This window comes from Mizuhopecten yessoensis, unplaced genomic scaffold (genome assembly GCF_002113885.1).
Source record: "Mizuhopecten yessoensis strain PY_sf001 unplaced genomic scaffold, ASM211388v2 scaffold2307, whole genome shotgun sequence".
Classification (NCBI taxonomy): Eukaryota; Metazoa; Mollusca; class Bivalvia; order Pectinida; family Pectinidae; genus Mizuhopecten; species Mizuhopecten yessoensis.
The window spans coordinates 900259-924475 of record NW_018404481.1 but is presented as its reverse complement, the minus strand read 5'-3'; the positions used below and the strand labels follow the sequence as shown (position 1 = coordinate 924475).

General features: G+C 36.8%; 2 protein-coding genes across 2 annotated transcripts in view; both read left to right on the top strand.

Moving 5' to 3' along the window:
- LOC110445437 (kelch-like protein 12) overlaps window positions 1-4764 on the top strand; it is a 5678-nt gene extending 914 nt beyond the window's left edge. The window contains exon 2 of the mRNA XM_021490074.1: window positions 2939-4764. Coding sequence (XP_021345749.1) covers window positions 3249-4340 — 1092 coding nt within the window. The 5' untranslated portion in view covers window positions 2939-3248 and the 3' untranslated portion in view covers window positions 4341-4764. The remainder of the gene's footprint in view (window positions 1-2938) is intronic.
- Window positions 4765-18158: 13394 nt separating this feature from the next.
- Window positions 18159-23170, top strand: LOC110445474 (SET and MYND domain-containing protein 4-like). The gene is made up of 2 exons (XM_021490125.1): window positions 18159-18265; window positions 20786-23170. Exon 2 carries the CDS (start codon window positions 20801-20803, stop codon window positions 22844-22846), a length of 2046 nt encoding a protein of 681 aa, XP_021345800.1. The 5' UTR covers window positions 18159-18265; window positions 20786-20800; the 3' UTR covers window positions 22847-23170.
- The last annotated feature ends 1047 nt before the right edge of the window (window positions 23171-24217 follow it).

Here is a 24217-nt window from a genome sequence, read left to right as displayed (position 1 = left end):
TCACTTCTTCTCGGACTATCAATTCTTTCAAAAAGAAAATTAATAAAATTCAAGCACCTCCCAGGACCATTTCTGAAGCTTTTGTCATCTGTAATCCAAGAAAACTAAATATTGTATTGTGTCAATTACGTAATAATGCTAGCAATTTAAATTTTGATAAATGTAATGATCACTTGATAGTTGATCCATCTTGCTCTTGTGGCGCATCTTGTGAAAATGCTGAACATTATTTCTTCTTATGTCCACTTTATATTAACTATAGACATTTCATAACTGACAACTGATCTACTTACATCTAGTAATGTTTATCTATCTACTGATGATAATTTATGTATTCTCTCAAAAGTTCAGCAATACATTTCTGCTACTAACAGATTTAATTAAAATTATGACTGTTTTCATTGCCTCTTATATATGTATATCTTAAATTTTGAGTAAGGGCTTGTGTGTGTGTGTGTGTGAATGCTAATTTATTATGTGTATGTGAGGGTGTATGTGTGTTATGGTATGGTTGTAAGTGTATATGAGTGTGTCTCGTTGATCCATGTACTAAATTCATGCCTCTTGTCAATTAATACCGGATAGGAGAAGACTTATATAGGCTAAGCCTGTTATCTTATCTAATTGTGCAATTTTTTGTCCAATAAAATTTGTTGAAACTGATACCGCACTATGCTGGATATAGTCATACCTGAGTGAACGACGACAGTGTGTTGCCATCGGATCTGCCACCTCACATGATAAAGTACTAGATTTCGGGGTTCCTCAAGGGTCAGTGTTAGGACCACGAAAATATTGTATGTACTCCAAACCGTTTGGAGAGATTTGTCATCGCCATAGCCTTCGCTATCATTGCTATGCCGATGACACACAAATTTACATGGTCATAAAACCACAGGACAGTTGGAATACAGTCTCAGAAAGTCTGGAAGCTTGTCTGACAGATATCAGTATCTGGATGAACCCGAACATGCTTAAACTTAATCAGGAAAAGACGGAAATAATAGTCTTTTCCCCAATGTGTCAGCAAGCAATGGCTCTCCAGCTCAAGGTTGGTGCCAGAACTATTGAGACTGTTCCAGCTGTTAAATTTAAGATCTCACAAATTTAATTAATTTAATTAAAACCTTTTAAATGTCTGAAAAATGAGACAATGAACACAACGATGTATCCGTTTCCTTTCTCACTTTAATAGTGACCGAGGAATATGAATTCTCCTGACAGGTTTATTTACCAATTCTGCTCTCAAACTACCAACAAAGGAAGGTCATCTGAAAAATGAAAACTTGAATAGGTTTATAGTTTTCATGAATAAAATTTCTTTTTGGGTGAAATATGATGCTTTGAGATCATGTGCATGTGAAAAACAAACAGTACAGTGATACTATGATTTTACTGTCCTGTTTGATGACGTCATAGTAACTGTTATGTCATCATAACTATGACGTCATCAATGGGCATCTATGACATAATCGAGGATCACTGATATCAAAAATTAAACACTAGGAAACCAATCTCAACAACAAACTAGCAACAGACACACTTCCCGTAACCGATGAACATCACAGAAATGTCAGATATTCTGATAAATCAGACAAGTGCCACCATAGCAACCGTTATTTTCTTTCCTCGCCTAGAATTGACAGTGACCCTCAGAAATTGTTCATTTAACATATTTCGCTAGAAAAAAAAAATTCTTCAGCTGTAATTATGGAAATAAAATTTATACACATTACTGACTTTGCTTATTTAATCTATATGCTGAATCAAGTGAAAAAAACCCATCTCAAATAGTGTAATTAGAATGAAAACAGATATTTTACCCATTTTCAATAAATACAACTTTATGTATTAGTAACCATGGCTACCGGGTGCTGAACTGAGTGAAACAGACTGAAATCTAGTATGAATGCATCAGGAGATAGCCTGTGAACTATTTGATGTTTGGTATCAACTTTACCAATAACATAATTGACACATATGTGATGAATTGCAGAATTTCACAAGTGCCTGTGAAAGCGCGAGTTACCTCTCTTTATACATCCACAGGTAACAGGCTAATGACCTATATATAGACCTATCTATGTAACGTTTTTTTGGCGTTTTTGAGTAGTTTTAAGCAATAATGAATGAAAGTGAAGCTGAATCAAGCATAAAAAGGCATTTTTTCAGAAAAAATCAAGTTCTATGTGTATATGGTAGCAGTGTACAGTAGAAATGGCCCGACTCTGATAAACAAGGCACATGTCGAGGAAATGTAAACACAGCGGATTTACCCTACACAACACATGTATACATGTATATATATTTGTAAACTGCATTACATTTACAATACATATAAAGTACTGAGAAGTGTATAAACCTCTTTTTTTCTATGTATGTCACTTGTGCAAAATTTGACCCTTGCAACTAGCAATTTTTTTCCTAAGTTCTGTCTGAAATTAAAGATTACCTACCTGGTTGCAGAATTATCTGGGTCCCAGTAAAGTTGTTAAACTTGATTTTTTGCAATTTTGCGTCGTGTGCTGTTGTCAAAATTTACCTACTGTAAAGCTAGCTTTTCATGTGTAGGCACCCTTTCGGATTATGGCCAAAATTTTATTCTCGAACCAAAAAAACCCTTTTTTTACAAATTTGAAGCTCACATAGCCCACTTCATCATGCTTATACCAATTTTAGTACAGTTGTATTTTTATATTTTTTACATATCATTATAACAGGGTTAGCCATTTAACAAAGATATCACCCATGGCCACAACCCTCTACTGTATACTGCTACCTAAATACAATGATATGTTGAACCTTACCAAATTCAAAGACTGGGCATGTCCATTTTAAATAGTTTGGGGTGAATGAGTTAAATACTGTAAAATAGTATGTTGTAATTGCATGCTATTAAAAAAGAAAAATATCACTTTTTTATTTTATTTTTCCAAAGGTGAAATGGAGACAAGTATGGAAAAGGATCCAGATTTAGAGAAAACAACAGAATATGTATATTCTGAGCATGGCAGAAAGCATTTTATACAGCGTGGACCAATAAGGATTACTGTGACATCACATTGCGGGTTGGTAAGGACAGCATACCAACTCATCGTCTTATACTTACCACTCTCTCTGAATACTTCAAAATCCTTCTCCACAGGGATGTAAATGGCATAAAGGATGAAGCAGAGCTGAATGAAGTAGAATTTGATGCATTGTGCAAAATACTGACATTCGGTTATACCGGTAAGATTGAAATTTCCATGGAAAATGTTGCTGAACTGTTCATAGCTTCCTCCTACCTGCAGGTGGTTTTCGTGAAAGAGTCTTGTGAGAGATACCTACTCGACAATCTCGACAAGTCCAACTGCATAAGGACATGGTGCCTTGCTGACCAGTACAACGCCATGATGCTTAACAAGAAAGCTGTGCTGATGTTTATGATGGAGTTTGAAAATATCAGCAGCACAGAGGATTTTGTCACCATGGTAACAATGGAAATGTTTCTGGGGGTGTTAGAACAAGAGGGACTTGTAGTTTCAAGAGATGGGGTCATTTTTCCACCTGCAGAACAAGAGGTTAGTCTACTAGAGGGTGTGCTTCACTACATAGACAGTACCAAATGTAGTACGGAAAATGCAGTGTCTTTGCTTAAGACCGTCCGACTTCCTTTTATAGAGCATACAATGATCACGGAGCACATGTCAAAGTATCCTAGACTCTGCCAAAACAATGCTGTGAAAAAACTTGTGGATCCTGCCAAAACCTTTCAGGAAAGCTCCGAACCTCCACAGCAAACCTCCAGTATCTGTGTTTCGCCGAGGAGGCCAAAGATCAATGGGTACATGTATGACCCAAAAACATATGCAGTAGGAGGTAAAGATGGAATACACTTTTTTCTAATAAGCCACTTTGGTCTACCAAAACCAAGTAAAGAGGCACTTATCACCTCAGTTGATGTGCACTTAAGATTTGGGTCACACTATCCACCACAAGGCACAATTGTAGGAGGTTTAACCTTCAGATACTCGGACAACACGGTAACACAAGGTGGGCTGGCTGCTGGTTTTCCGTTTTGCACAAAGGTCGAGAGCTTCACCCTGCAAGATTGTGAATACATCACCAAGGTTGTCATAACGAGTGGATGGATGATAAACAACATCAAGTTTGAGACAAATTTTGGCAAGAGTTACGGCCCCTGGGGAGGGGAGGATGGAAAAGAGCACATCTGTGTTGCACCAAATAGATATCTACACAGTTTCGCTGGTATTAACATCAATTTTGATGGCTGTTCAGCTGTTCACCAAGTCCGCCTAGGATGGGCAACACTTGATGACACTGAACAGGAGCTTTAGATGCGCGATCTGTATGATAAGTTGAAAGTTAGGCCACCGAGAGATGAGGACAACAAGCTTCATGTTCATGATTAGGATGAGGTTTATGTTGAGAACGAGGTGAATTATAGCGATGAATATATCAACCTCTCTGACTATGAATGAGCTGAAACACTGGTCTGAATATCTGGGTTTTCTTGTGTTACCTTTACATTGATATTCTAAAATGACTTATAATGAAATATATACATGCAACATGTGTATGACATACATTCCGTTTTCAAGTTTTATCGTGATACAATACAACGCGGAACCATTTTTATTTATTGTGTGGGCTGCGTTGACTGATGTCCGTCCGTTACCTTTTCCTTGTCATCGCTCTCCTGCCTTCATTCATGAACATGTCTTGATGAAACTTGGTACATATATTCCGTCTTTTCGTATTGCAGAGTTATCTGCTCTTGTGAGCAGGTATTGATTGTTACGTCATTGGTTTGTGTGAGAAAATTACGTCGTTTTCTCAAAAATTGATGAAGTTACTCTCACAAATCAATGACGTAACAATCAATCCCTGCTCACAAGAGAAGATAACTCTGCAATACGCAAAGACGGAATTGCACAAATGAATAAGCATTTCAGAAGTTTACGTGCATTTCAGGTAGAGTTATGCCCCTTTTATTGACAAATAAGGGCTTTGTATAGAAAATGCAAGAACTTTTTATTTATTTTTATTTTTTAATCAATTCCTGTCAACTTTTTTGTACAGTAAAGCTAGAAGCAGTAATGTTCAACATATATATTTCAGGTTTTTCTGTCGAGTTTCAACTTTCCGCGTTTTGGCATATCACATGTACACTTGACATGGCAGCGCTGTTTTAATTTCGGGGTTTTCTTTGTCGTTAATTTTTGCTTGTTTCGCGATAACTAAAACAATTGTTCTCCAATTTATGTCAAACTGTGTTGGATGTTTCATTACCTGATTGCATTGGACGAGTTCTTAAATCGTGATATTCAAATGCTATTCGGCAGAGTTTTGTCCCTTTTTCATTGTGGAGCTCTGCTCCTTTCATAAGGGCAATGTGTAGTTAATGAAAGAACTGTTTTATTTTTTAATCAATTCCTTTCAAATTTGAATGAGTTCTTAAATTGTGACATTTATACACTACTTTGTAGAGTATTGCCCCTTTTTCATTGTCAAATATGGGCATTCCATCGAAAAAGCAAGAACTTTTTAACTATTTGTTCAAGACTCTACCTCAAAGCCAAGTTTCTAGTTTTAGTGGCAAGGTCACAGTCACCAACAAAACGGTGGCAGTAAACACATTTATATCTTATGTCACTACCTGCATCGTATATATCAATACCGTTCCGAGGGTCTGACGGGCATATCATGCCTCCGCTCGCAGTGCTTTTGTTTTTATTGATGTATTTTGCATAATTTGTTTTATGTGTGTGCAATAATTATAACATTACCATGACTATATGTGACAGTCCAATCATGATAAAGTTTATAACTTGTTTGATATTTGTTGTAAAATGGAATTTACGTTAATAATATTCAAATAAGTAACATTGATATATGACATTGTCTTTTATTTGAGTGGATGTGTTGACTCATGAAAACTTTCAGAAGAATGACATCAAGACAATCATACACAGGTCCTGAGTATAGTATAATACATTGTGCCTTATATCCAAGATACTCAAACCTTTATCAGCTTCACAAGAAGTTAACTCAAAATGTTCATGTATCATGTAATAGACGGATATTAGGTCTGTTATCAGAGGCGTAATAATAATGTGCTCTCTTGAATATAAAGAGTTCCCAAAATCACGTGTTTTTGAGAGTTCTTCCTGCAGCTTGCCACCTCTTTCACAATAGACAACATAGAACAACATTTCCAAAAATATTTAGATTCGAAATAATGTATTTGAATGTAAAAACAATGAAAATAAAGATCATCCTAGAAACTCCAGGGATTATGCTTCATTATGTTTTCTTCACTCCTGGAATATGTCCTCGCAGAATTGAATGCTCTGCTAGTGCCTGGCAGACCAGTTTGATCCTTTGATGTACATCAAAAGAATTGTCCGGCAGCAAAATAAATGGTAAAATTAGCAGGCTTGGGTGTGTTTGCTCCTCATTAATCATCAAAGGACATGTATCAGCCTAGTGCTTGGTCAATTTTTAGCTCCCCTGACCCGAAGAGCTTATGGCATGGTAAGGGGTCCGGCAACCGGCCGGCATCAACTTTTTGCTTTAAACAAATTCTTCTGAATAACCAAGAAGCCCAGGCTGATGATATTTGGCCAGTTACATGCTGGGATGGAGGGCTACCAAGTTTGTTCAAATGAATGACCTTGACTAACTTCCAAGGTCGCATGGGTCAAATGTCTAAAAATCTTCAAACAACTTCTTCTCAATAACTCAAAGGCCCAGGGTACTGATATTTGGCCTGTAACATGCTGGGATGAAGGGCTATCAAGTTGGTTCAAATGAATGACCTTGACCCTCTTTCAAGGTGACAGTGGTCAAATGTCGTAAAATCTTCAAACAACTTCTCAATAACCAATTAAAGGGCACAGGGTACTGATATGGGCCTGTAGTATGCTGGGATGAAGGGCTACCAAGTTTGTTCAAATGAATGACCTTAACCAACTTTCAAGGTGACAGGAGTCAAATGTCTTAAAATCTTCAAACCACTTCTCCTCAATAACCAAAAGGCACAGGGTACAGATATTAGGCCTGTAACATGCTGGGATGAAGGGCTATCAAGTTGGTTCAAATGAATGACCTTGACCTATTTTCAAGGTGACAGTGGTCAAATGTCGTAAAATCTTCAAACAACTTCTCAATAACCAATTAAAAGGCACAGGGTACTGATATTGGGCCTGTAGTATGCTGGGATGAAGGGCTACCAAGTTTATTCAAATGAATGACCTTGACCAACTTTCAAGGTCACAGGGGTCAAATGTCGTAAAATCTTCAAACCCCTTCTTCGCAATAACCAAAAGACCCAGGGTACTGATATTAGGCCTGTAGCATGCTGGGATGAAGGGCTACCAAGTTTGTTCAAATGAATACCCTTGACCCACTTTTAAGGTCACAGGGGTCAAATGTCATAAAATCTTCAAACCACTTTTCAATAATCAGAAGGCCCAGGGTACTGAAATTGGGCCTGGAGTATGCTTGGATGAAGCGCCACCAAGTTTGTTCAAATGAATGAATGACCTTGACCAACTTTCAAGGTGACAGGGGTCAAATGTCGTAAAATCTTGAAAACAGTTTCTTCTCAATAACTAAAAGGCCCAGGGTACTGATATTGGACCTGTAGCATGCTTGGATGAAGCGCTACCAAGTTTGTTCAAATGAATGACTTTGACCCACTTTCAAGGTGACAGGGGTCAAATGTCTTAAAATCTTTAAACCAGTTTCTTCTCAATAACTAAAAGGCCCAGGGTACTGATTTTGGACCTGTAGCATGCTTGGATGAAGCGCTACCAAGTTTGTTCAAATGAATGACTTTGACCCACTTTCAAGGTGACAGGGGTCAAATGTCTTAAAATCTTTAAACCAGTTTCTTCTCAATAACTAAAAGGCCCAGGGTACTGATTTTGGACCTGTAGCATGCTTGGATGAAGCGCTACCAAGTTTGTTCAAATGAATGACTTTGACCCACTTTCAAGGTGACAGGGGTCAAATGTCTTAAAAGCTTCAAAACAGCTTCTTCTCAATAACCGAAAGGCCCAGGGTACTGATAATGGACCTGTAGCATGCTGTGATAAAGGGCTACCAAGTTTGTTCAAATGAACGACCTTGACCCACTTTCAAGGTGACAGGGGTCAAATGTGTTAAAATGTTCAAACAACTTCTCAATAACCAAAAGGCCCAGTGTACTGATAATGGACCTGTAGCATGCTGGGATAAAGGGCTACCAAGTTTGTTCAAATGAACGACCTTGACCCACTTTCAAGGTGACAGGGGTCAAATGTGTTAAAATGTTCAAACAACTTCTCAATAACCAAAAGGCCCAGTGTACTGATAATGGACCTGTAGCATGCTGGGATAAAGGGCTACCAAGTTTGTTCAAATGAACGACCTTGACCCACTTTCAAGGTGACAGGGGTCAAATGTGTTAAAATGTTCAAACAACTTCTCAATAACCAAAAGGCCCAGTGTACTGATAATGGACCTGTAGCATGCTGGGATAAAGGGCTACCAAGTTTGTTCAAATGAACGACCTTGACCCACTTTCAAGGTGACAGGGGTCAAATGTGTTAAAATGTTCAAACAACTTCTCAATAACCAAAAGGCCCAGTGTACTGATAATGGACCTGTAGCATGCTGGGATAAAGGGCTACCAAGTTTGTTCAAATGAATGACCTTGACCCAATTTCATGGTCACAGGGGTCAAAAGTCGTAAAATCTTCAAACAACTTCTTCTCAAATAACCAAAAGGCCCAGGGTACTGAAATTGGGCCTGTAGCATGCTGGGATGAAAGGCTACCAAGTTTGTCCAAATGAATGACCTTGACCCACTTTCAACCTTATGTCCTTGTTCGACATTCAAGGTCACAGGCGTCATATTTTTAAATCTTTTAATAGGTTCTTATGAATCAAACACTGATATTCTGCCTGTAGCTGTATTTTAGTCCACTTTTAAGATTGTAAGTGTGAGATTAATACCAGGTGAGCGATGCAGGCCCATTGGGCCTCTTTTTTGGTTTGGCTATTATTTTCACTTTTAGATCGGAGATTAGAGCACTTGGCTTAACCATTTTTGGCAACTAAAATACCACATTTCTTTTTAGAAAAGGGGGAAAAAAATCTATTTCGGAGAGACTGGAATCCGTAGGTTTGTACATTTATCGGCCGATCAACCTGTTTGGCTACTTCTTAAAGTAATTTTTTTTTGGGTATAAATCATAGCGGATGTTGATGCAGATCACTACACCAGGTCCGTACGTCTCTAGATAATAACGAACAACCCTGGCCAATCGTTTGGAACACTATAAACGAATTAAGCAGTCCAGGTATGTGATTGATCAATGTTTAAATCAAATTGATGAAACATATTTCAGATAACTGTGTGCCTGTTGTTTGTGTTTTACGCCCTATTAACGTTAACAGCTAAGATCATTTTAGGACGTGCCAGGTTTGTTGGTGGTGGAAAACAGGAGTACCTGGAGAAAAACAACCAACCAGCGGCAGGTGGCTGTTGTAGGACTCTCTGTACCTCTATTGTGCGACTGTATGTCTGTTTCGTATTTGTATGTTTAACTGATGTTTTCGTTCAGTTTCAAATTTGACTGCCCTGCTTTGTATATACCCCTTCATATATTCAAGTCAAGATGAGTTGTAACTAAAATTCCTGTATGCCTTTTGGAAATAACAGTCGCTCAAAACAAGGAATTAAGATATAGAGCGATTTTGTTTTAAAATGATGAACTAAAAACCTTTGTCGAATTCAGAGAAACCTAACTGGTAAGTATTCAACTTTGTGGACACCTCAAAGTGCATTTTATTTTACAATTTTCAAGTTTATCCAATTATGCATGGCGTGTTCTCAAGGGAACTAAGTTCGTTCGGCTTTTTCCTCTGAATTTGTCTCTTGGAAATAGACAAAACAATTTATAACATCTTCGACCCAAACAGGTTCAACTTAACCAATTGTAGCTCCACTCCCCACTATCCCCTTTCCCATTCGCACATTTACAAAAAAAAGATCGGTTTCTTTCTTCAGGTGTACATGTCTGTCTGTAAATGTCTGTCTTTCTGTTGTGTGTGTGACTGTCTGTCTATTTATTTGATAAAAGTTAATCTGTAAGACTGTCATATTGAAAGCCAGTTTAACATTTATTTTAATACTTAGAATTAAGCGATATCTTTTAAACATTTGACATATCTCATATGACCCTAATTATATATGTTATATATATTATATTAAGAAATATCTTTGATTTAACAAGATATGTCTTTAACTCATTTAAAGATATCTCTATAACACATATATAATAACTATATGTTTTAGAAATACTTTTACATTTAAATATATATTAATAAATTTGAATTCGACATATCTCTATTTCGTTTATACATTTGTGACCTCTCTCTTTGAAACAAAAACAACATATCACTTAATTACTTTAATCAGAGACGTATATATTACATAATATATACGTCTCTGCTTCAATTTTCAAAATAAATTAATCTTTGTAAGTTTAATGAATATCCGTTATTTGCTTTTTTAATAATGATAATAATAATGTATGTGCTATATCTTAATTATGTTAGATACAATAAAAGATAGTATAATTATAATAATCTTGAATCCCTTGACATGTCACATAATAAATTAATGGTCTGTACAGTGCAGCAATTAAATGGAGACAAACCAATCAAAGCCGGTTATTTAGGGGTTCGCCGATTTACAGGAACGGGCAGGAACGGGCAGGAACGGGCAGAAATCTATTAATTATTACACTAATGGATATATATATTAGATAAATTTAAGTATCATTATCGGGTGTAAGATATATTTGGTAAAAGGATTGCAATTACATGATCGGTGCAGACTCGGAATAAATTATATCTATATACATTTATGTCGTTATAAATATAATTATGAGACCTATATTTATGTTATTATATATTTTTTTAATCGGGTATCAGATGTATTTGATAAAAGAATTGCAACGAATTAAGAGTATTGTTTTGATATGGATCGGGCAGGAACGGGCAACGATTTACAGGAACGGACAGAAACGGGCGACGATTTACAGGAACGGACAGGAACGGGGCAGGATCGGACTTATTTATATATATTTTTTGTATATATCTAATCATCCTTATCGGGTATAAGGTATAGATGATTAATCAAAAATGCAATTACATGATCAGGTCAGAATCGGACTAAATTATATATATATATCTTTATATTATTCTATCTTGTTTATCGGGTATAAGATATACATATTAGATATATTTAAGTATCATTACCGGGTATAAGGTATAATTAATAAAAGAATTGCAACGAATTAAAAGTATTGTATTGATATGGATCGGGCAGGAGCGGGCAACGATTTACAGGAACGGACAGAACCGGGCGACGATTTACTGGAACGGACAGGAACGGCGCAGGATCGGACTTATGTATATATATTTTTTGTATATATCTAATCCTCCTCATCAGGTATAAGGTATAGATGGTTAAAAAAAAATGCAATTACATGATCGGTGCAGACTCGGAATAAATTATATCTATATACATTTATGTCGTTATAAATATAATTATGAGACCTATATTTATGTTATTATATATTTTTTTAATCGGGTATCAGATGTATTTGATAAAAGAATTGCAACGAATTAAAAGTATTGTATTGATATGGATCGGGCGGGAACGGGCAACGATGTACAGGAACGGACAGAACCGGGCGACGATTTACAGGAAAGGACAGGAACGGGGCAGGGTCGGACTTATTTATATATATTTTTGTATATATCTAATCATCCTTATCGGGTATAAGGTATAGATGGTTAAAAAAAAATGCAATTACATGATCGGGTCAGAATCGGTCTAAAATATATATATATATATCTTTATATTATTCTATCTTGTTTATCGGGTATAAGATATACATATTAGATATATTTAAGTATCATTACCGTGTATAAGGTATAATTAATAAAAGAATTGCAACGAATTAAGAGTATTGTTTTGATATGGAGCGGGCAGGAACGGGCAACGATGTACAGGAACGGACAGAAAAGGGCGACGATTTACAGGAGCGGACAGGAACGGGGCAGGATCGGGCTTATTTATATATATTGTTTGTATATATCTAATCATCCTTATCGGGTAGAAGGTATAGATGATTAATCAAAAATGCAATTACATGATCGGTGCAGACTCGGAATAAATTATATCTATATACATTGATGTCGTTATAAATATAATTATGAGACCTATATTTATGTTATTATATATTTTTTTAATCGGGTATCAGATGTATTTGATAAAAGAATTGCAACGAATTAAGAGTATTGTTTTGATATGGAGCGGGCAGGAACGGGCAACGATTTACACGAACGGACAGAAACGGGGGAGGATCGGACTTATTTATATATATTTATTGTATATATTTGATTATCCTTATCTGGTATAAGGTATATTTGATAAAAGAATTGCAACGAATTAAGAGTATTGTTTTGATATGGATCGGGCGGGAACGGGCAACGATGTACAGGAACGGACAGGGACGGGGCAGGATCGGACAAAATTTTATATATATATATATCTTTATATTATTCTATCTTTTTTATCGGGTATATGATATATATATTAGATATATTTAAGTATCATTACCGTGTATAAGGTATAATTAATAAAAGAATTGCAACGAATTAAAAGTATTGTATTGATATGGATCGGGCAGGAGCGGGCAACGATTTACAGGAACGGACAGAACCGGGCGACGATTTACAGGAGCGGACAGAAACGGGCGGCGATTTACAGGAACGGACAGAAACGGGCGGCGATTTACAGGAACGGACAGAAAAGGGCGACGATTTACAGGAGCGGACAGAAACGGGCGGCGATTTACAGGAACGGACAGAAAAGGGCGACGATTTACAGGAGCGGACAGAAACGGGCGGCGATTTACAGGAACGGACAGAAAAGGGCGACGATTTACACGAACGGACAGAAACGGGGGAGGATCGGACTTATTTATATATATTGTTTGTATATATCTAATCATCCTTATCGGGTATAAGGTATAATTAATAAAAGAATTGCAACGAATTAAAAGTATTGTATTGATATGGATCGGGCGGGAACGGGCAACGATGTACAGGAACGGACAGAGACGGGCGACGATTTACAGGAACGGACAGGGACGGGGCAGGATCGGGCTTATTTATATATATTTTTTGTATATATCTAATCATCCTTATCGGGTATAAGGTATAATTAATAAAAGAATTGCAACGAATTAAGAGTATTGTTTTGATATGGAGCGGGCAGGAACGGGCAACGATTTACAGGAACGGACAGGGACGGGGCAGGATCGGGCTTATTTATATATATTTTTTGTATATATCTAATCATCCTTATCGGGTAGAAGGTATAGATGATTAATCAAAAATGCAATTACATGATCGGGTCAGAATCGGACTAAATTATATATATATATATCTTTATATTATTCTATCTTTTTTATCGGGTATAAGATATATATATTAGATATATTTAAGTATCATTACCGGGTATAAGGTATAATTAATAAAAGAATTGCAATTACAGGAACGGGGCAGGATCGGACAAAATTTTATATATATATATATATATATATATAAATTGCCAGGCAGAGATTCCAATATATGTCTCTGTTTTATTCTATAAAAAAAGGTTGTTCAGAGAATTATATATTACATTTATAATAAATATGTATCTGGGTTATTTTCTCATTTATATAATTGACATTGTTATTGCTATGTCATAACACATGAAACATTGGAAATGACATTATGATAACCAAATTTTAATAACTTCATAACTTATAGTCAACTCTTCATAAATAGCATGAATATATTTTGAGCGAATTAATCGGTGTTAATGTGTAGATTACAATCCCATCACGTCTACGATCTTAATTTTTTTAATTAAGGTTGAATTAATCCTTTGTTCTTGTACTTATTGATGTACAGACGATGTGATCGCTTAACAGTTCAATCAAAGGAAACTTCTAACTATCTTTCAAAGAAAATACGCAATTTTCCAACTCAAAAAAGGGACATCAGTCTGAAAATTAAATATGTAAATATAAGTTAATTGAAATACGTGTTTTACGTAAATAATTATTGAAGTCCATATGTTGGATTTTTTGACCACATAGGCCTTATCTATTTTAGAGAAACGCTTTAAGTTTCAATTTTCAAAGGCCGATGTGGTCAAAACTAATTATCTAATTCCTTGTAGACAATAGACTTCTTGTTCTAAAAAAAAGTACATTGATGACTCTGTCGGCAAATTTCTTACAAATTTCTCACCTGCGACACAAGCCAATCATCGTTCCAGGTAAGTACCCCACCTTATCAGTGACCCCGCCCTCCTGTGAACACATACGCTGAACGGTTAATTTGGTGGCTTTTGAATATTGGCGTCGGGTGCCGAGTGGACAATTTAGATTGGGTAATTACACATACATATATATGATTATCTTGCCTGATGAAGCTGAGAAAATGAATCTAACAGCTAAACACAAAACTGTAAAAACGTCAAGAACAGATTATTCAATGGTATCTCACCGGACAGCAACGCAGAATTTTTTCCCATAATAAAACGTTTCAAATTTGTATTCTCTGGTCTTATATGAACGTGCATCAAAATAGAACACATTTCCTTTGAACATTTCCATTGTGTCTGGTAAGCTCTGTCTCGTCAGAGACATCTCGTGTGCTAATCAACTTCGCTTCCAATATCATACGGGACTTGGTCCGTACAAGTGGTTGGGAATCGTTGAGCGTTTTTTTTCGTTCAACATATTTCATTTTAATTAAAACATATTTTATTGCCTCTAAATTCAAGCAAGAGGATTGGGCACAAGTTATTACAACTTATTAAAGCCCTCTCCTCAACAATTGTACTACAACAATGCGACAATAGACATATATGTACATTTTATACCATAAAACGAGTTTGGAAATCAGAATAAGGAAAGAAGAAGCTTTGCTATTAGACCTCTGTGCCAAACTCTATTAAAGACCTTTGAGATGTAACAGTTGAGATCCCCACCCCATAACCATACATAAAATTGCTGGGCATGAAATATCTAATACAGATATGCTACAAGGGGTCTTGGGGTCTAGCATATTCCCTTGGATCTCATTTGGAGAATATTTTGCCATGATTGCTTAGATATCCAGGTGAGCGATAAAGGCCCTCTGGACCTCTTGTTTTTTAAAGTGCTAATAGTACTTGGGCCATTACAGTACGTGCCATCTTAGATAGTAGATCAGGAAACTAGAACTACATTTTAATATTTGATCCCCATGACACTGGCCCGGCCCCTGAAGTCATATAAATAATCCTAAAGTTTTGTGCAATTCTCCATACATAAATCAACCATGTCTCAAAGTTTCAAGTCCCTAATTCGGATATGTCATTTAAAGGCATACCGTCAAATATACCCCTTTTTGCCCCGCCCACCTGTCCCCTGGGGGTCAGGGTATTTATTTGTATAACCTTGAATCCCCTTCCCCTAAAGATGCTCCTCGTTAAATTTGATTGAAATCTGCCAAATTGTGTAGGAGATATCGTTTAAAGGTATACTGTCAAAATAACCCCTTTTGGTCCCGCCCACCTGTCCCTGTAAAATCTTCAAACAACTTCTTCTCAATAACCAAAGGCCAAGGGTACTGATATTGGGACTGTAGAATGCTGGGATGAATGACTTGACCCACTTTCATGGTCACAGGGGTCAAATGTCGTAAAACCTTCAAACCACCTATTCTCATTAACCAAAAGGCCCAGGGTACTGAAATTGAGCCTGTAGCATGCTGGGATGAAAGGCTACCAAGTTTGTCCAAATGAATGACTTTGACCCACTTTCAACCTTATGTCCTTGTTCGACATTCAAGGTCACATGCGTCATAACTTTGAATCTTTTAATAGTTTCTTTTGAATCAAACACTGATATTCTGCCTGTAGCTGTATTTTAGTCCACTCTTAAGATTGCAAGTGTGAGATTAATACCAGGTGCAGGCCCATTGGGCCTCTTTTTTGGTTTGGCCATTATTTTCACTTTTAGATCGGAGATTAGAGCACTTGGCTTAACCATTTTTGGCAACTAAAATACCATATTTATTTTTAGAAAATTAGGAAAAAAACTATTTCGGAGAGACTGGAATCCGTAGGTTTGTACATTTATCGGCCGATCAACCTGTTTGGCTACTTCTTAAAGTCAATTTTTTGGGGTATAAACCATAGCGGATGTTGATGCAGATCACTACACCAGGTCCGTACGTCTCTAGATATTAACGAACAACTCTGGCCAATCGTTTGGAACACTTTTTAGGACGTGCCAGGTTTGATGGTGGTGGAAAAACAGGAGTACCTGGAGAAAAACAACCAACCAGCGGTGTATGCCTGTTGTAGGACTCTCTGTACCTCTATTGTGCGACTGTATGTCTGTTTCGTATTTGTATGATTAACTGATGTTTTCGTTCAGTTTCAAATTTGATTGCCCTGCTTTGTATATACCCCTTCATTTATTCAAGTCAAGATGAGTTGTAACTAAAATTCCTGTATGCCTTTTGGAAATAACAGTCGCTCAAAACAAGGAATTAAGATATAGAGCGATTTTGTTTTAAAATGATGAAATAAAATCCTTTGGCGAATTCAGAGAAACCTAACTGGTAAGTATTCAACTTTGTGGACCCCTCAAAATGCAAGAGTTCTAATGTATGCGCCGAACTTTTGATTTTATGCATAGAGGTTGTTTGACAACGACGTAATTAATAACGTTTTGTCGTCCTATTTCCATTTCCATTTATTTAGTAACATATTTTTAACGGCAATGACCGATCGGATATTTTTATATAGATTTATTTGCATTCTTAATTTATTCTATAACAGAAAAAACGACATGTATAATATCACAAGCGGATACTATTTTGTTAGGTTTGAATCATCGTGCAATATCAGCGAACAGGATTAGACAATATGTCTTATCATTTTATTTTACAATTTTCAAATTTATCCAATTATGCATGGCGTGTTCTCAAGGGAACTAAGTTCGTTCGGCTTTTCCCTCTGAATTTGTCTCTTTTAAATAGACAAAACAATTTATAATATCTTGGACCCAAAAAGGTTCAACTTTACAAATTGTAGCTCCACTCCCCACTATACCCTTTCCCATTCTCACATTTAAAAAAAAAACGGTTTCTTTCTTCAGGTGTACATGTCTGTCTGTAAATGTCTGTCTTTCTGTTGTGTGTGTGTCTGTCTGTCTATTTATTTGATAAAAGTCAATCTGTAAGTCTGTTATATTGAAAGCCAGTTTAACATTTATTTTAATACTTAGAATTAAGCGATATCTTTTAAACAATAGACATATCTCGTATGCTCCTAATTATATATGTTATATATATTATATTCAGAGATATCTTTGATTTAACAAGATATGTCTTTAACTCAATACATAATATATACGTCTCTGCTTTAATTTTCAAAATAAATTAATGTTTGTAAGTTTAATGAATATCCGTTATTTGCTTTTTTAATAATGATAATAATAATGTATGTGCTAAATCTTAATGATATTAGATGCAATAAAAGATAGTTATAATAATCTTGAATCCCTTGACATGTCACATAATAAATAAGTGTCACTGTATAGTGCAGCAATTAAATGGAGACAAACCAATCGAAGCCGGTGATTTGATAGATTATCACCTGTGTGCGCTCCAGGATATGCCATTAGTCAAATGAAGTTTGATACAACTGATCCAGGATTATATTTCCAATAGTTTTTAAAATGCCAATTCTTTGAGAAGTTAACGTAACCCGGTCCCTCCCTTTCATTTAGAGTCAGATTTCGGAGAGAAAAAACATTTATTTTCTTCAGGAACTCACATTTGTTGGTATATATATTTTCATTTTTATGCCATTTTCATTTTCTTTTCATTGTTAAAAAAAAGTGTCTGGTGTTTCAATAGAATACGATTCGTCGACCATTTCTGTCTCCATTGGCGCTCAGCCACTGAATCATTTCCGTCTTTTTTGAACCGACCCTATATTTAGAATTTCTCACTTGCTCACCAAAACGCTTACATCTGTGGAGTGCTCTCAGATTTCATTGATGAGGATAACTTTCCTGTTTCAGTTATCTAGTCGCGCAATACACGCATCCTCCGATTGTAAAAACTACCTGTTTATGTGGTAAGTGAAGACATCGATGTGTTTTTATCGCATCATGACAGAAGTATTTATCGCACATCAGACTCACTTTCGGTAGGGATGCGAAGAGATGGTCAGATGGTGACCTTTCAAAGTGGTTCGTGTTATCATCCAGTAGGCCTAGGCCTACGATTGATCATTCGCCGGGTGGGTAACACTAATGTAACGATAGGAAATGAAATTAAATCTCTGAGTTAGAGAATGATCCCCGCATTTCACTTATTCAATTATTGTTAATAATAGTTTTATGTGACTTTCAACATGTTGGGAACATCATCATCTGACAGATGATACTCTATAATTGAGAGGCTGTACTGGAACTCTGATCAGAGGGGAAAATCCTCATCTCAGACAAATTTGTGTACAGTGGTTTTAATATACAGAGGGAAAGTAACTATAGCAGAATATGTTGTCAGATTTGTGAACAGTTCGATATTAAAACCATATCATCTGTTACAATGATGAATCCAACTAGAACAGTTATAGTTTCGGGGAGACTTGAGAAGTTAAAACATTTTTGCCTCAATTTTCAAAAAAAGTAACGTCATCTACATAGCTAAACTTGGTCCACTAAAACTGACCATAATCGCAGGCTCAAAAATTCTGAACGGTGGCCTGTTTATAAACATAAACATAAACAGGCGACCGATCAGAATTTTTGAGCCTGCGATTATGGTCAGTTTTAGCGGACTAAGTTAAACTATATGTCACATCACTCATCACTTGTGTGTGTGCACTGTAAAGTTATTGAGTATTGTCATCTGTTGCCACATCAGTCTAAGAGACCCATCTGGACAAGGAGGTCTTAATATGGGGGGAAATTAGAGTACCTGGAGACAATCCATGTGGTTGGGCAGGTGATCCAATACCATTTCAAGTCTGATTGGGAAATAAAACCCTGGCCATTATTAGTGAAAGGCAAGTGTGCTATTTACCATGCACCACCCAACCATGCAGTATTAAAGTTTCAGCCTTGCTCATCCTGCTGAAATGTCTGGAGTTTTCTGCTATATCCCTCCAGTGACATAAATTCTCTGTTCTCTGTGTACAATACCTGCAGCTTTATCCATCCAATGAAAAGCAGACCTCCTTTCACTCTCAACTTGCTTTCCTGTGCTGTGTAGGGAATGGGTGGTGATGATTGTACATATTGTATCCCTCCGATGACCATGCTAGCCGTGGGAGGAGTCGTCCTCAGGTCCTCTATATACATTGTACTTATTACTCCGTATAATAAACAAGAAACTCCTTATATGCAATTAGCTGCTTGGCCTTTAGAATCATTTTGGAAATTTGTACATCCGATATAATCCTCTGTGACTCGCTGATTTCCTCTTTAAAACACTCCAACTTTCAAGTCATCATCTTTTCTAACTCTCCAGAATGTCACTTTGCGAAAGCATCCGCTGTCCCGGCGACTCCGTATCCGCCGACTCCATTACGCCAGAAATTTAAACGGTCCGTTTCTGAGCTGACCAAAAGCTAGAATGGCTAACAAACTAACCTCATCACGCCTTACGCTTCTGAAACAATCTCATTGGTCGGCTATAAACCGCACGTGCTTCTCAACCTGTATGATTGCCACGTACCTACAGGACAAATATTTCCCGCTATTCTACGAACCGCAGGAAATTTAAATTATTACACCTCAGTTTTTAAGGGTTCTCTGATCCTTTGAAAGGGGAACATTCAGTATACACTTAACATGCCTCATTATTATAATAATACTTCTACAGTATGATTTCAGATCAAGACACTCGTACCAAATTTATTTTGTGAATATCAGGAATTAAATAATGAGGTGGGATAGACAAGTACCAGTAATATTATGTAACTGATTTCAGCAAAAATAATGTACATTTAATTACAATGAAAATGATGTTTGGAGAACTTTTACTAGTATATATGTAGACCTTGTAAAAATCTAAACTTTTGGCTGTTTTATCAGACATTCAGTCATTATCAGATAGTGAGTCCGAAAGCTTAAGACAAAGAATCCCTTTTACTCCAAGTGCAGAAAATCAATATTGTCACAATAATGCATATGTTGAATATATTTTTACATATTGAAATATTATAGGGTTAGCCGACCAACAGCCCTGTTGGTCTAATGGAAGTATTATGGAAATGTGAAAGAAGAAACAAGTCAAATAAAAGATGAAAATAAACAAAACTGCAAAAAATCCTTTTTACACTACGATGTTTTGTTTTAGGTTAAGCCATCTAGATATCTTGATATTTTGTTATGTTTACATCATATTCCATAATCATGTGTTATAATATTGCTTATATCAGAGACAAAAATTGACATATATTTTTTTTAGAGATGGAGACAAAATTAGGGAGGGGGCTTCTAATGCCAGGCACCCACCCTGTTCCCAGGACATTTACCAAAGTGGGGAGGGGGCTTATTTGTGAGAGGGGGCTTATTGCCGGTAAAATACGGTATATTCTCTGTGAGTTTACAATTACACATATATTTTTTTGCTTTTTCTTTTCTAGGTGCACTAGCTCTTCATGAGGATGGCCTCTACTACAATGAGCAAGAACAATGCAGATGAATGGTATGACAAAATAACCAGCTTCTTGAGAGATGAAGGAACCTTGGAAGAATTGAGAAAGAAATTTGATAAGTGCACATCTAATGAAGAACGAGTGAATTTGATTTATAAACTTCCAATCGCACAAGATGTCATGCAAACAAATCCTAATTTCAAAGAAAAATGTGAAGAAGTAGCAGTTAATCTTCGAAATCAAGGAAATGCTTTCTTCCAGAAAAAGAAATACAAGCAGGCTCTTGATCTGTACACGCAAAGTGTTCTCTTTTCACCCTGTCCGAGTAGTAGCTCGCCTAGCGAAAATAACGATAACCTCGAAAAACCTCCAACTTTAGCTTTGGCATTTGCGAATAGATCAGCAGTTTTATATCATATGACAAAGGATGAATTGTGTCTAGCAGATATTGAGCTTGCTTTGGAAAATGGCTATCCAGAAAATCTACAGTACAAACTTTACGATAGGAGAGGCAAATGTTACATGCAGTTGAAATGGGGAGAAGCGGCCACAGAAGCATTTACTAAAGCAAAAGGTCAAATAAGGGTATCTGATCTGGATGAGGACAAGATGAAAAAGATTGCAGAGGAGATTGACAAGCTGATTGTGGCTTGTGGAAAAATAAAAGATGATCAGCATAAAAAGGTCATGAAAACCCAAGCAGAGTGTAATAGAAGTCATGACGATCTCCCCGTGATTTCATCGAGAAACGTGAAATTTCCCAATGCATCTGCTGCAGTTACCATGGAAGAAAGTGAGGAGATGGGTCGTGGCATTTACGCGGCAGAGGACATCGAGATCGGGGATGTCCTGGTTGTAGAGAAAGCTTACATGTCCGTGAGCATGCCAGGATGTAGCATATTAAACTGTCACAACTGCTGTGAGAGATTGTTCTCTCCGTTCCCCTGTCGCAACTGTGCAGAAGTCGGTTACTGTTCCCGTCAGTGTGAAATGGAATCGTGGAAAAATTATCACTGCGTAGAGTGTGAACATCTCGGCGGTATTCAAGCCGCTCAGCTCGGCCTCGGACATTTATCATTTCGAATGGTTCTTAAAGCTGGATTTGAGTATTTGAAGGCGTACAAGGACACCGCAGATGCTGTTGGGGACTCCTTCGGATCTGGCTTCAACAGGGACGGGGTTTATGACTCAAATGATTACAATACTGTCTACAATTTAGTAAATCATTGTGAAAAACGAACAACAACAGATCTATTAAAGCGTACTATCAATGCAGTGTTCCTTGTGAAATGCTTAGAGAATTCCTCTTTTGTTCCCTCTACAGAAAAACGTCACGAGGACTTGATGTATGTAGGTGGACACATCCTACGCCACATCCAAATGCTTCCATGCAATGCCCATGAAGTTTCTGAATTGAAGCTGAAGAAAACTATGATTGCTGAATCTGTTGGTGAGGAAATTGGTTCTGCGATATATGCAATGCTTAGTTTGTTCAATCACTCGTGTGATCCAGATGTTGTCCGCCACTCTTACGGGGACGTGTGTGTCGTCAGAGCCATCAAGAAAATTTCAAAGGGTCGAGAAATCTTGGATAACTACGGCACAGTGTATGCAGTTAGCGCGAAATCTGACCGCCAGAAAAAACTGTCACAGTACCAATTTGTATGTAATTGTCTCCCCTGTCAAAATGTGTGGCCTTTGTATTTCAACATCCCCAACGAAGTACCAATCTTCAAGTGTGAGAAGTGTAGCAGTGCTTTGTCACCTGTCAACAACACAACAAAAACGGCCAAATGTACCGCATGTAAGTACACACAGAAGCTGGCCAAGACCATTCTCACCCTGGAATGCTCGGACAAAGTTTTTCGAACTGTACTAGAGAAGTTTCTGTCTGGGAACCAGGGACCGGAACACACGCTTCATGTGTTAAACAAACACCTGCAATTCTTGCAGCAGAACATATGCCTACCCTGGCAGGACTTCAACAACTGTCAGGAAGCAATCAAACAGTGCTATGCGATGCAGGCCAACTGTCATGTCATAGAATAAATCTCTGATCTAAAGATTTCAAAACATTGCATTTGCCATGCAAGGCAGACATGTACAGACTGTCGTGTAAAATTGGTGATCAGCATATTATGTGATGCAATCTACATCTGCACATCACATAATCATATAGATTTCTGTTTTAATTTTTATTTTAGAAATTGTACTTGGCCAAATATTACCATAGAAGTTATAAAAGAAAGAAGAAAAAAAAACGTCTGTAAGAGAAATTTTAGTATTTAAGGAATGATGGCATATATTTCAATATTGATCAGATGTGATTTTGAAAAGAAAATGGTGAGATAAAAACATTCAAATTAAATTCAATCTAATAATATGATATACTGTATTTATCTGGCAATAAGTCCATGCCTGGTAATAAGCCCACCCATATCTATAGCAGTTCAGTTAATAATGACACAAATTATCATTTATTGTCCTGTAATAATTAGCCCACTCCCCAACTTTGAGTCAGAGGATTGTAGCATTAATTGGTATTTCAAATAAAGAATTGTGTCATATATAGCTGTAAAACAAATAAGTTTTAAGAGGCCAGAATGTGAAAAATTCATATTGATTGCAGTGCTGTAGAAATGCATACACATGCTATTTCATTGTCGTTTTATAAGCCAACACTCCTACTTACAAAATGTAAAGTAAAAAGGAAAGTAGTTATTCATTGAATTAAGAAAATCAGCCACATGTGAACATATTGGATGTCGGTTCTTTCCCTATTTCATTTGTACCTGTACTAAGAGTTGGAGATTACAAATTGGTCAGTTGGGCTTATTTAACTCACTCACCCCTACATATTTAAACTAGACTTGCCCAGTCTTTGATTGGGTAAGGTTCAAATGTGACTTTAGGGGTGATATGGTAAACAATATTTCTTTTGTTGAAACACATACTGTATTATGTCAATTGCATGCTTGTAATTTTGAACTGAATAATATCAAGGTTGATACTTTGATAGATTATGTATATAATGTTTAATTAAAGACTTTCAAACTGATGCCGTCCAAGTATGAAATCCAAATGAACCCTATTTTTAAACTGGCAAGGTCCCATTAGAATTGAAGCACCTTGACATGTTGATTTAATAGTTTTGTAATGTCTATGTAGTTGTATATAAAAGGGGCCGCGGTGGCCAAGTGGTTAAGGTGTCTGACATTTTGCTACCACTAGCCCTCTAGCACTGGGTCGCGGGTTCGAGACCTACGTGGTGCAGTCGCCAGGAACTGGCCGTACGTCAATGCTTTTTCTCCGGGAAGTCTGGCTTTCCTCCACTACAAAAACCTGGCACGTCCTCAAACGACCATAGCTGTTAATAGGACGTAAAACACAAACAAACCAAATTGTAGGACGTATAATGCA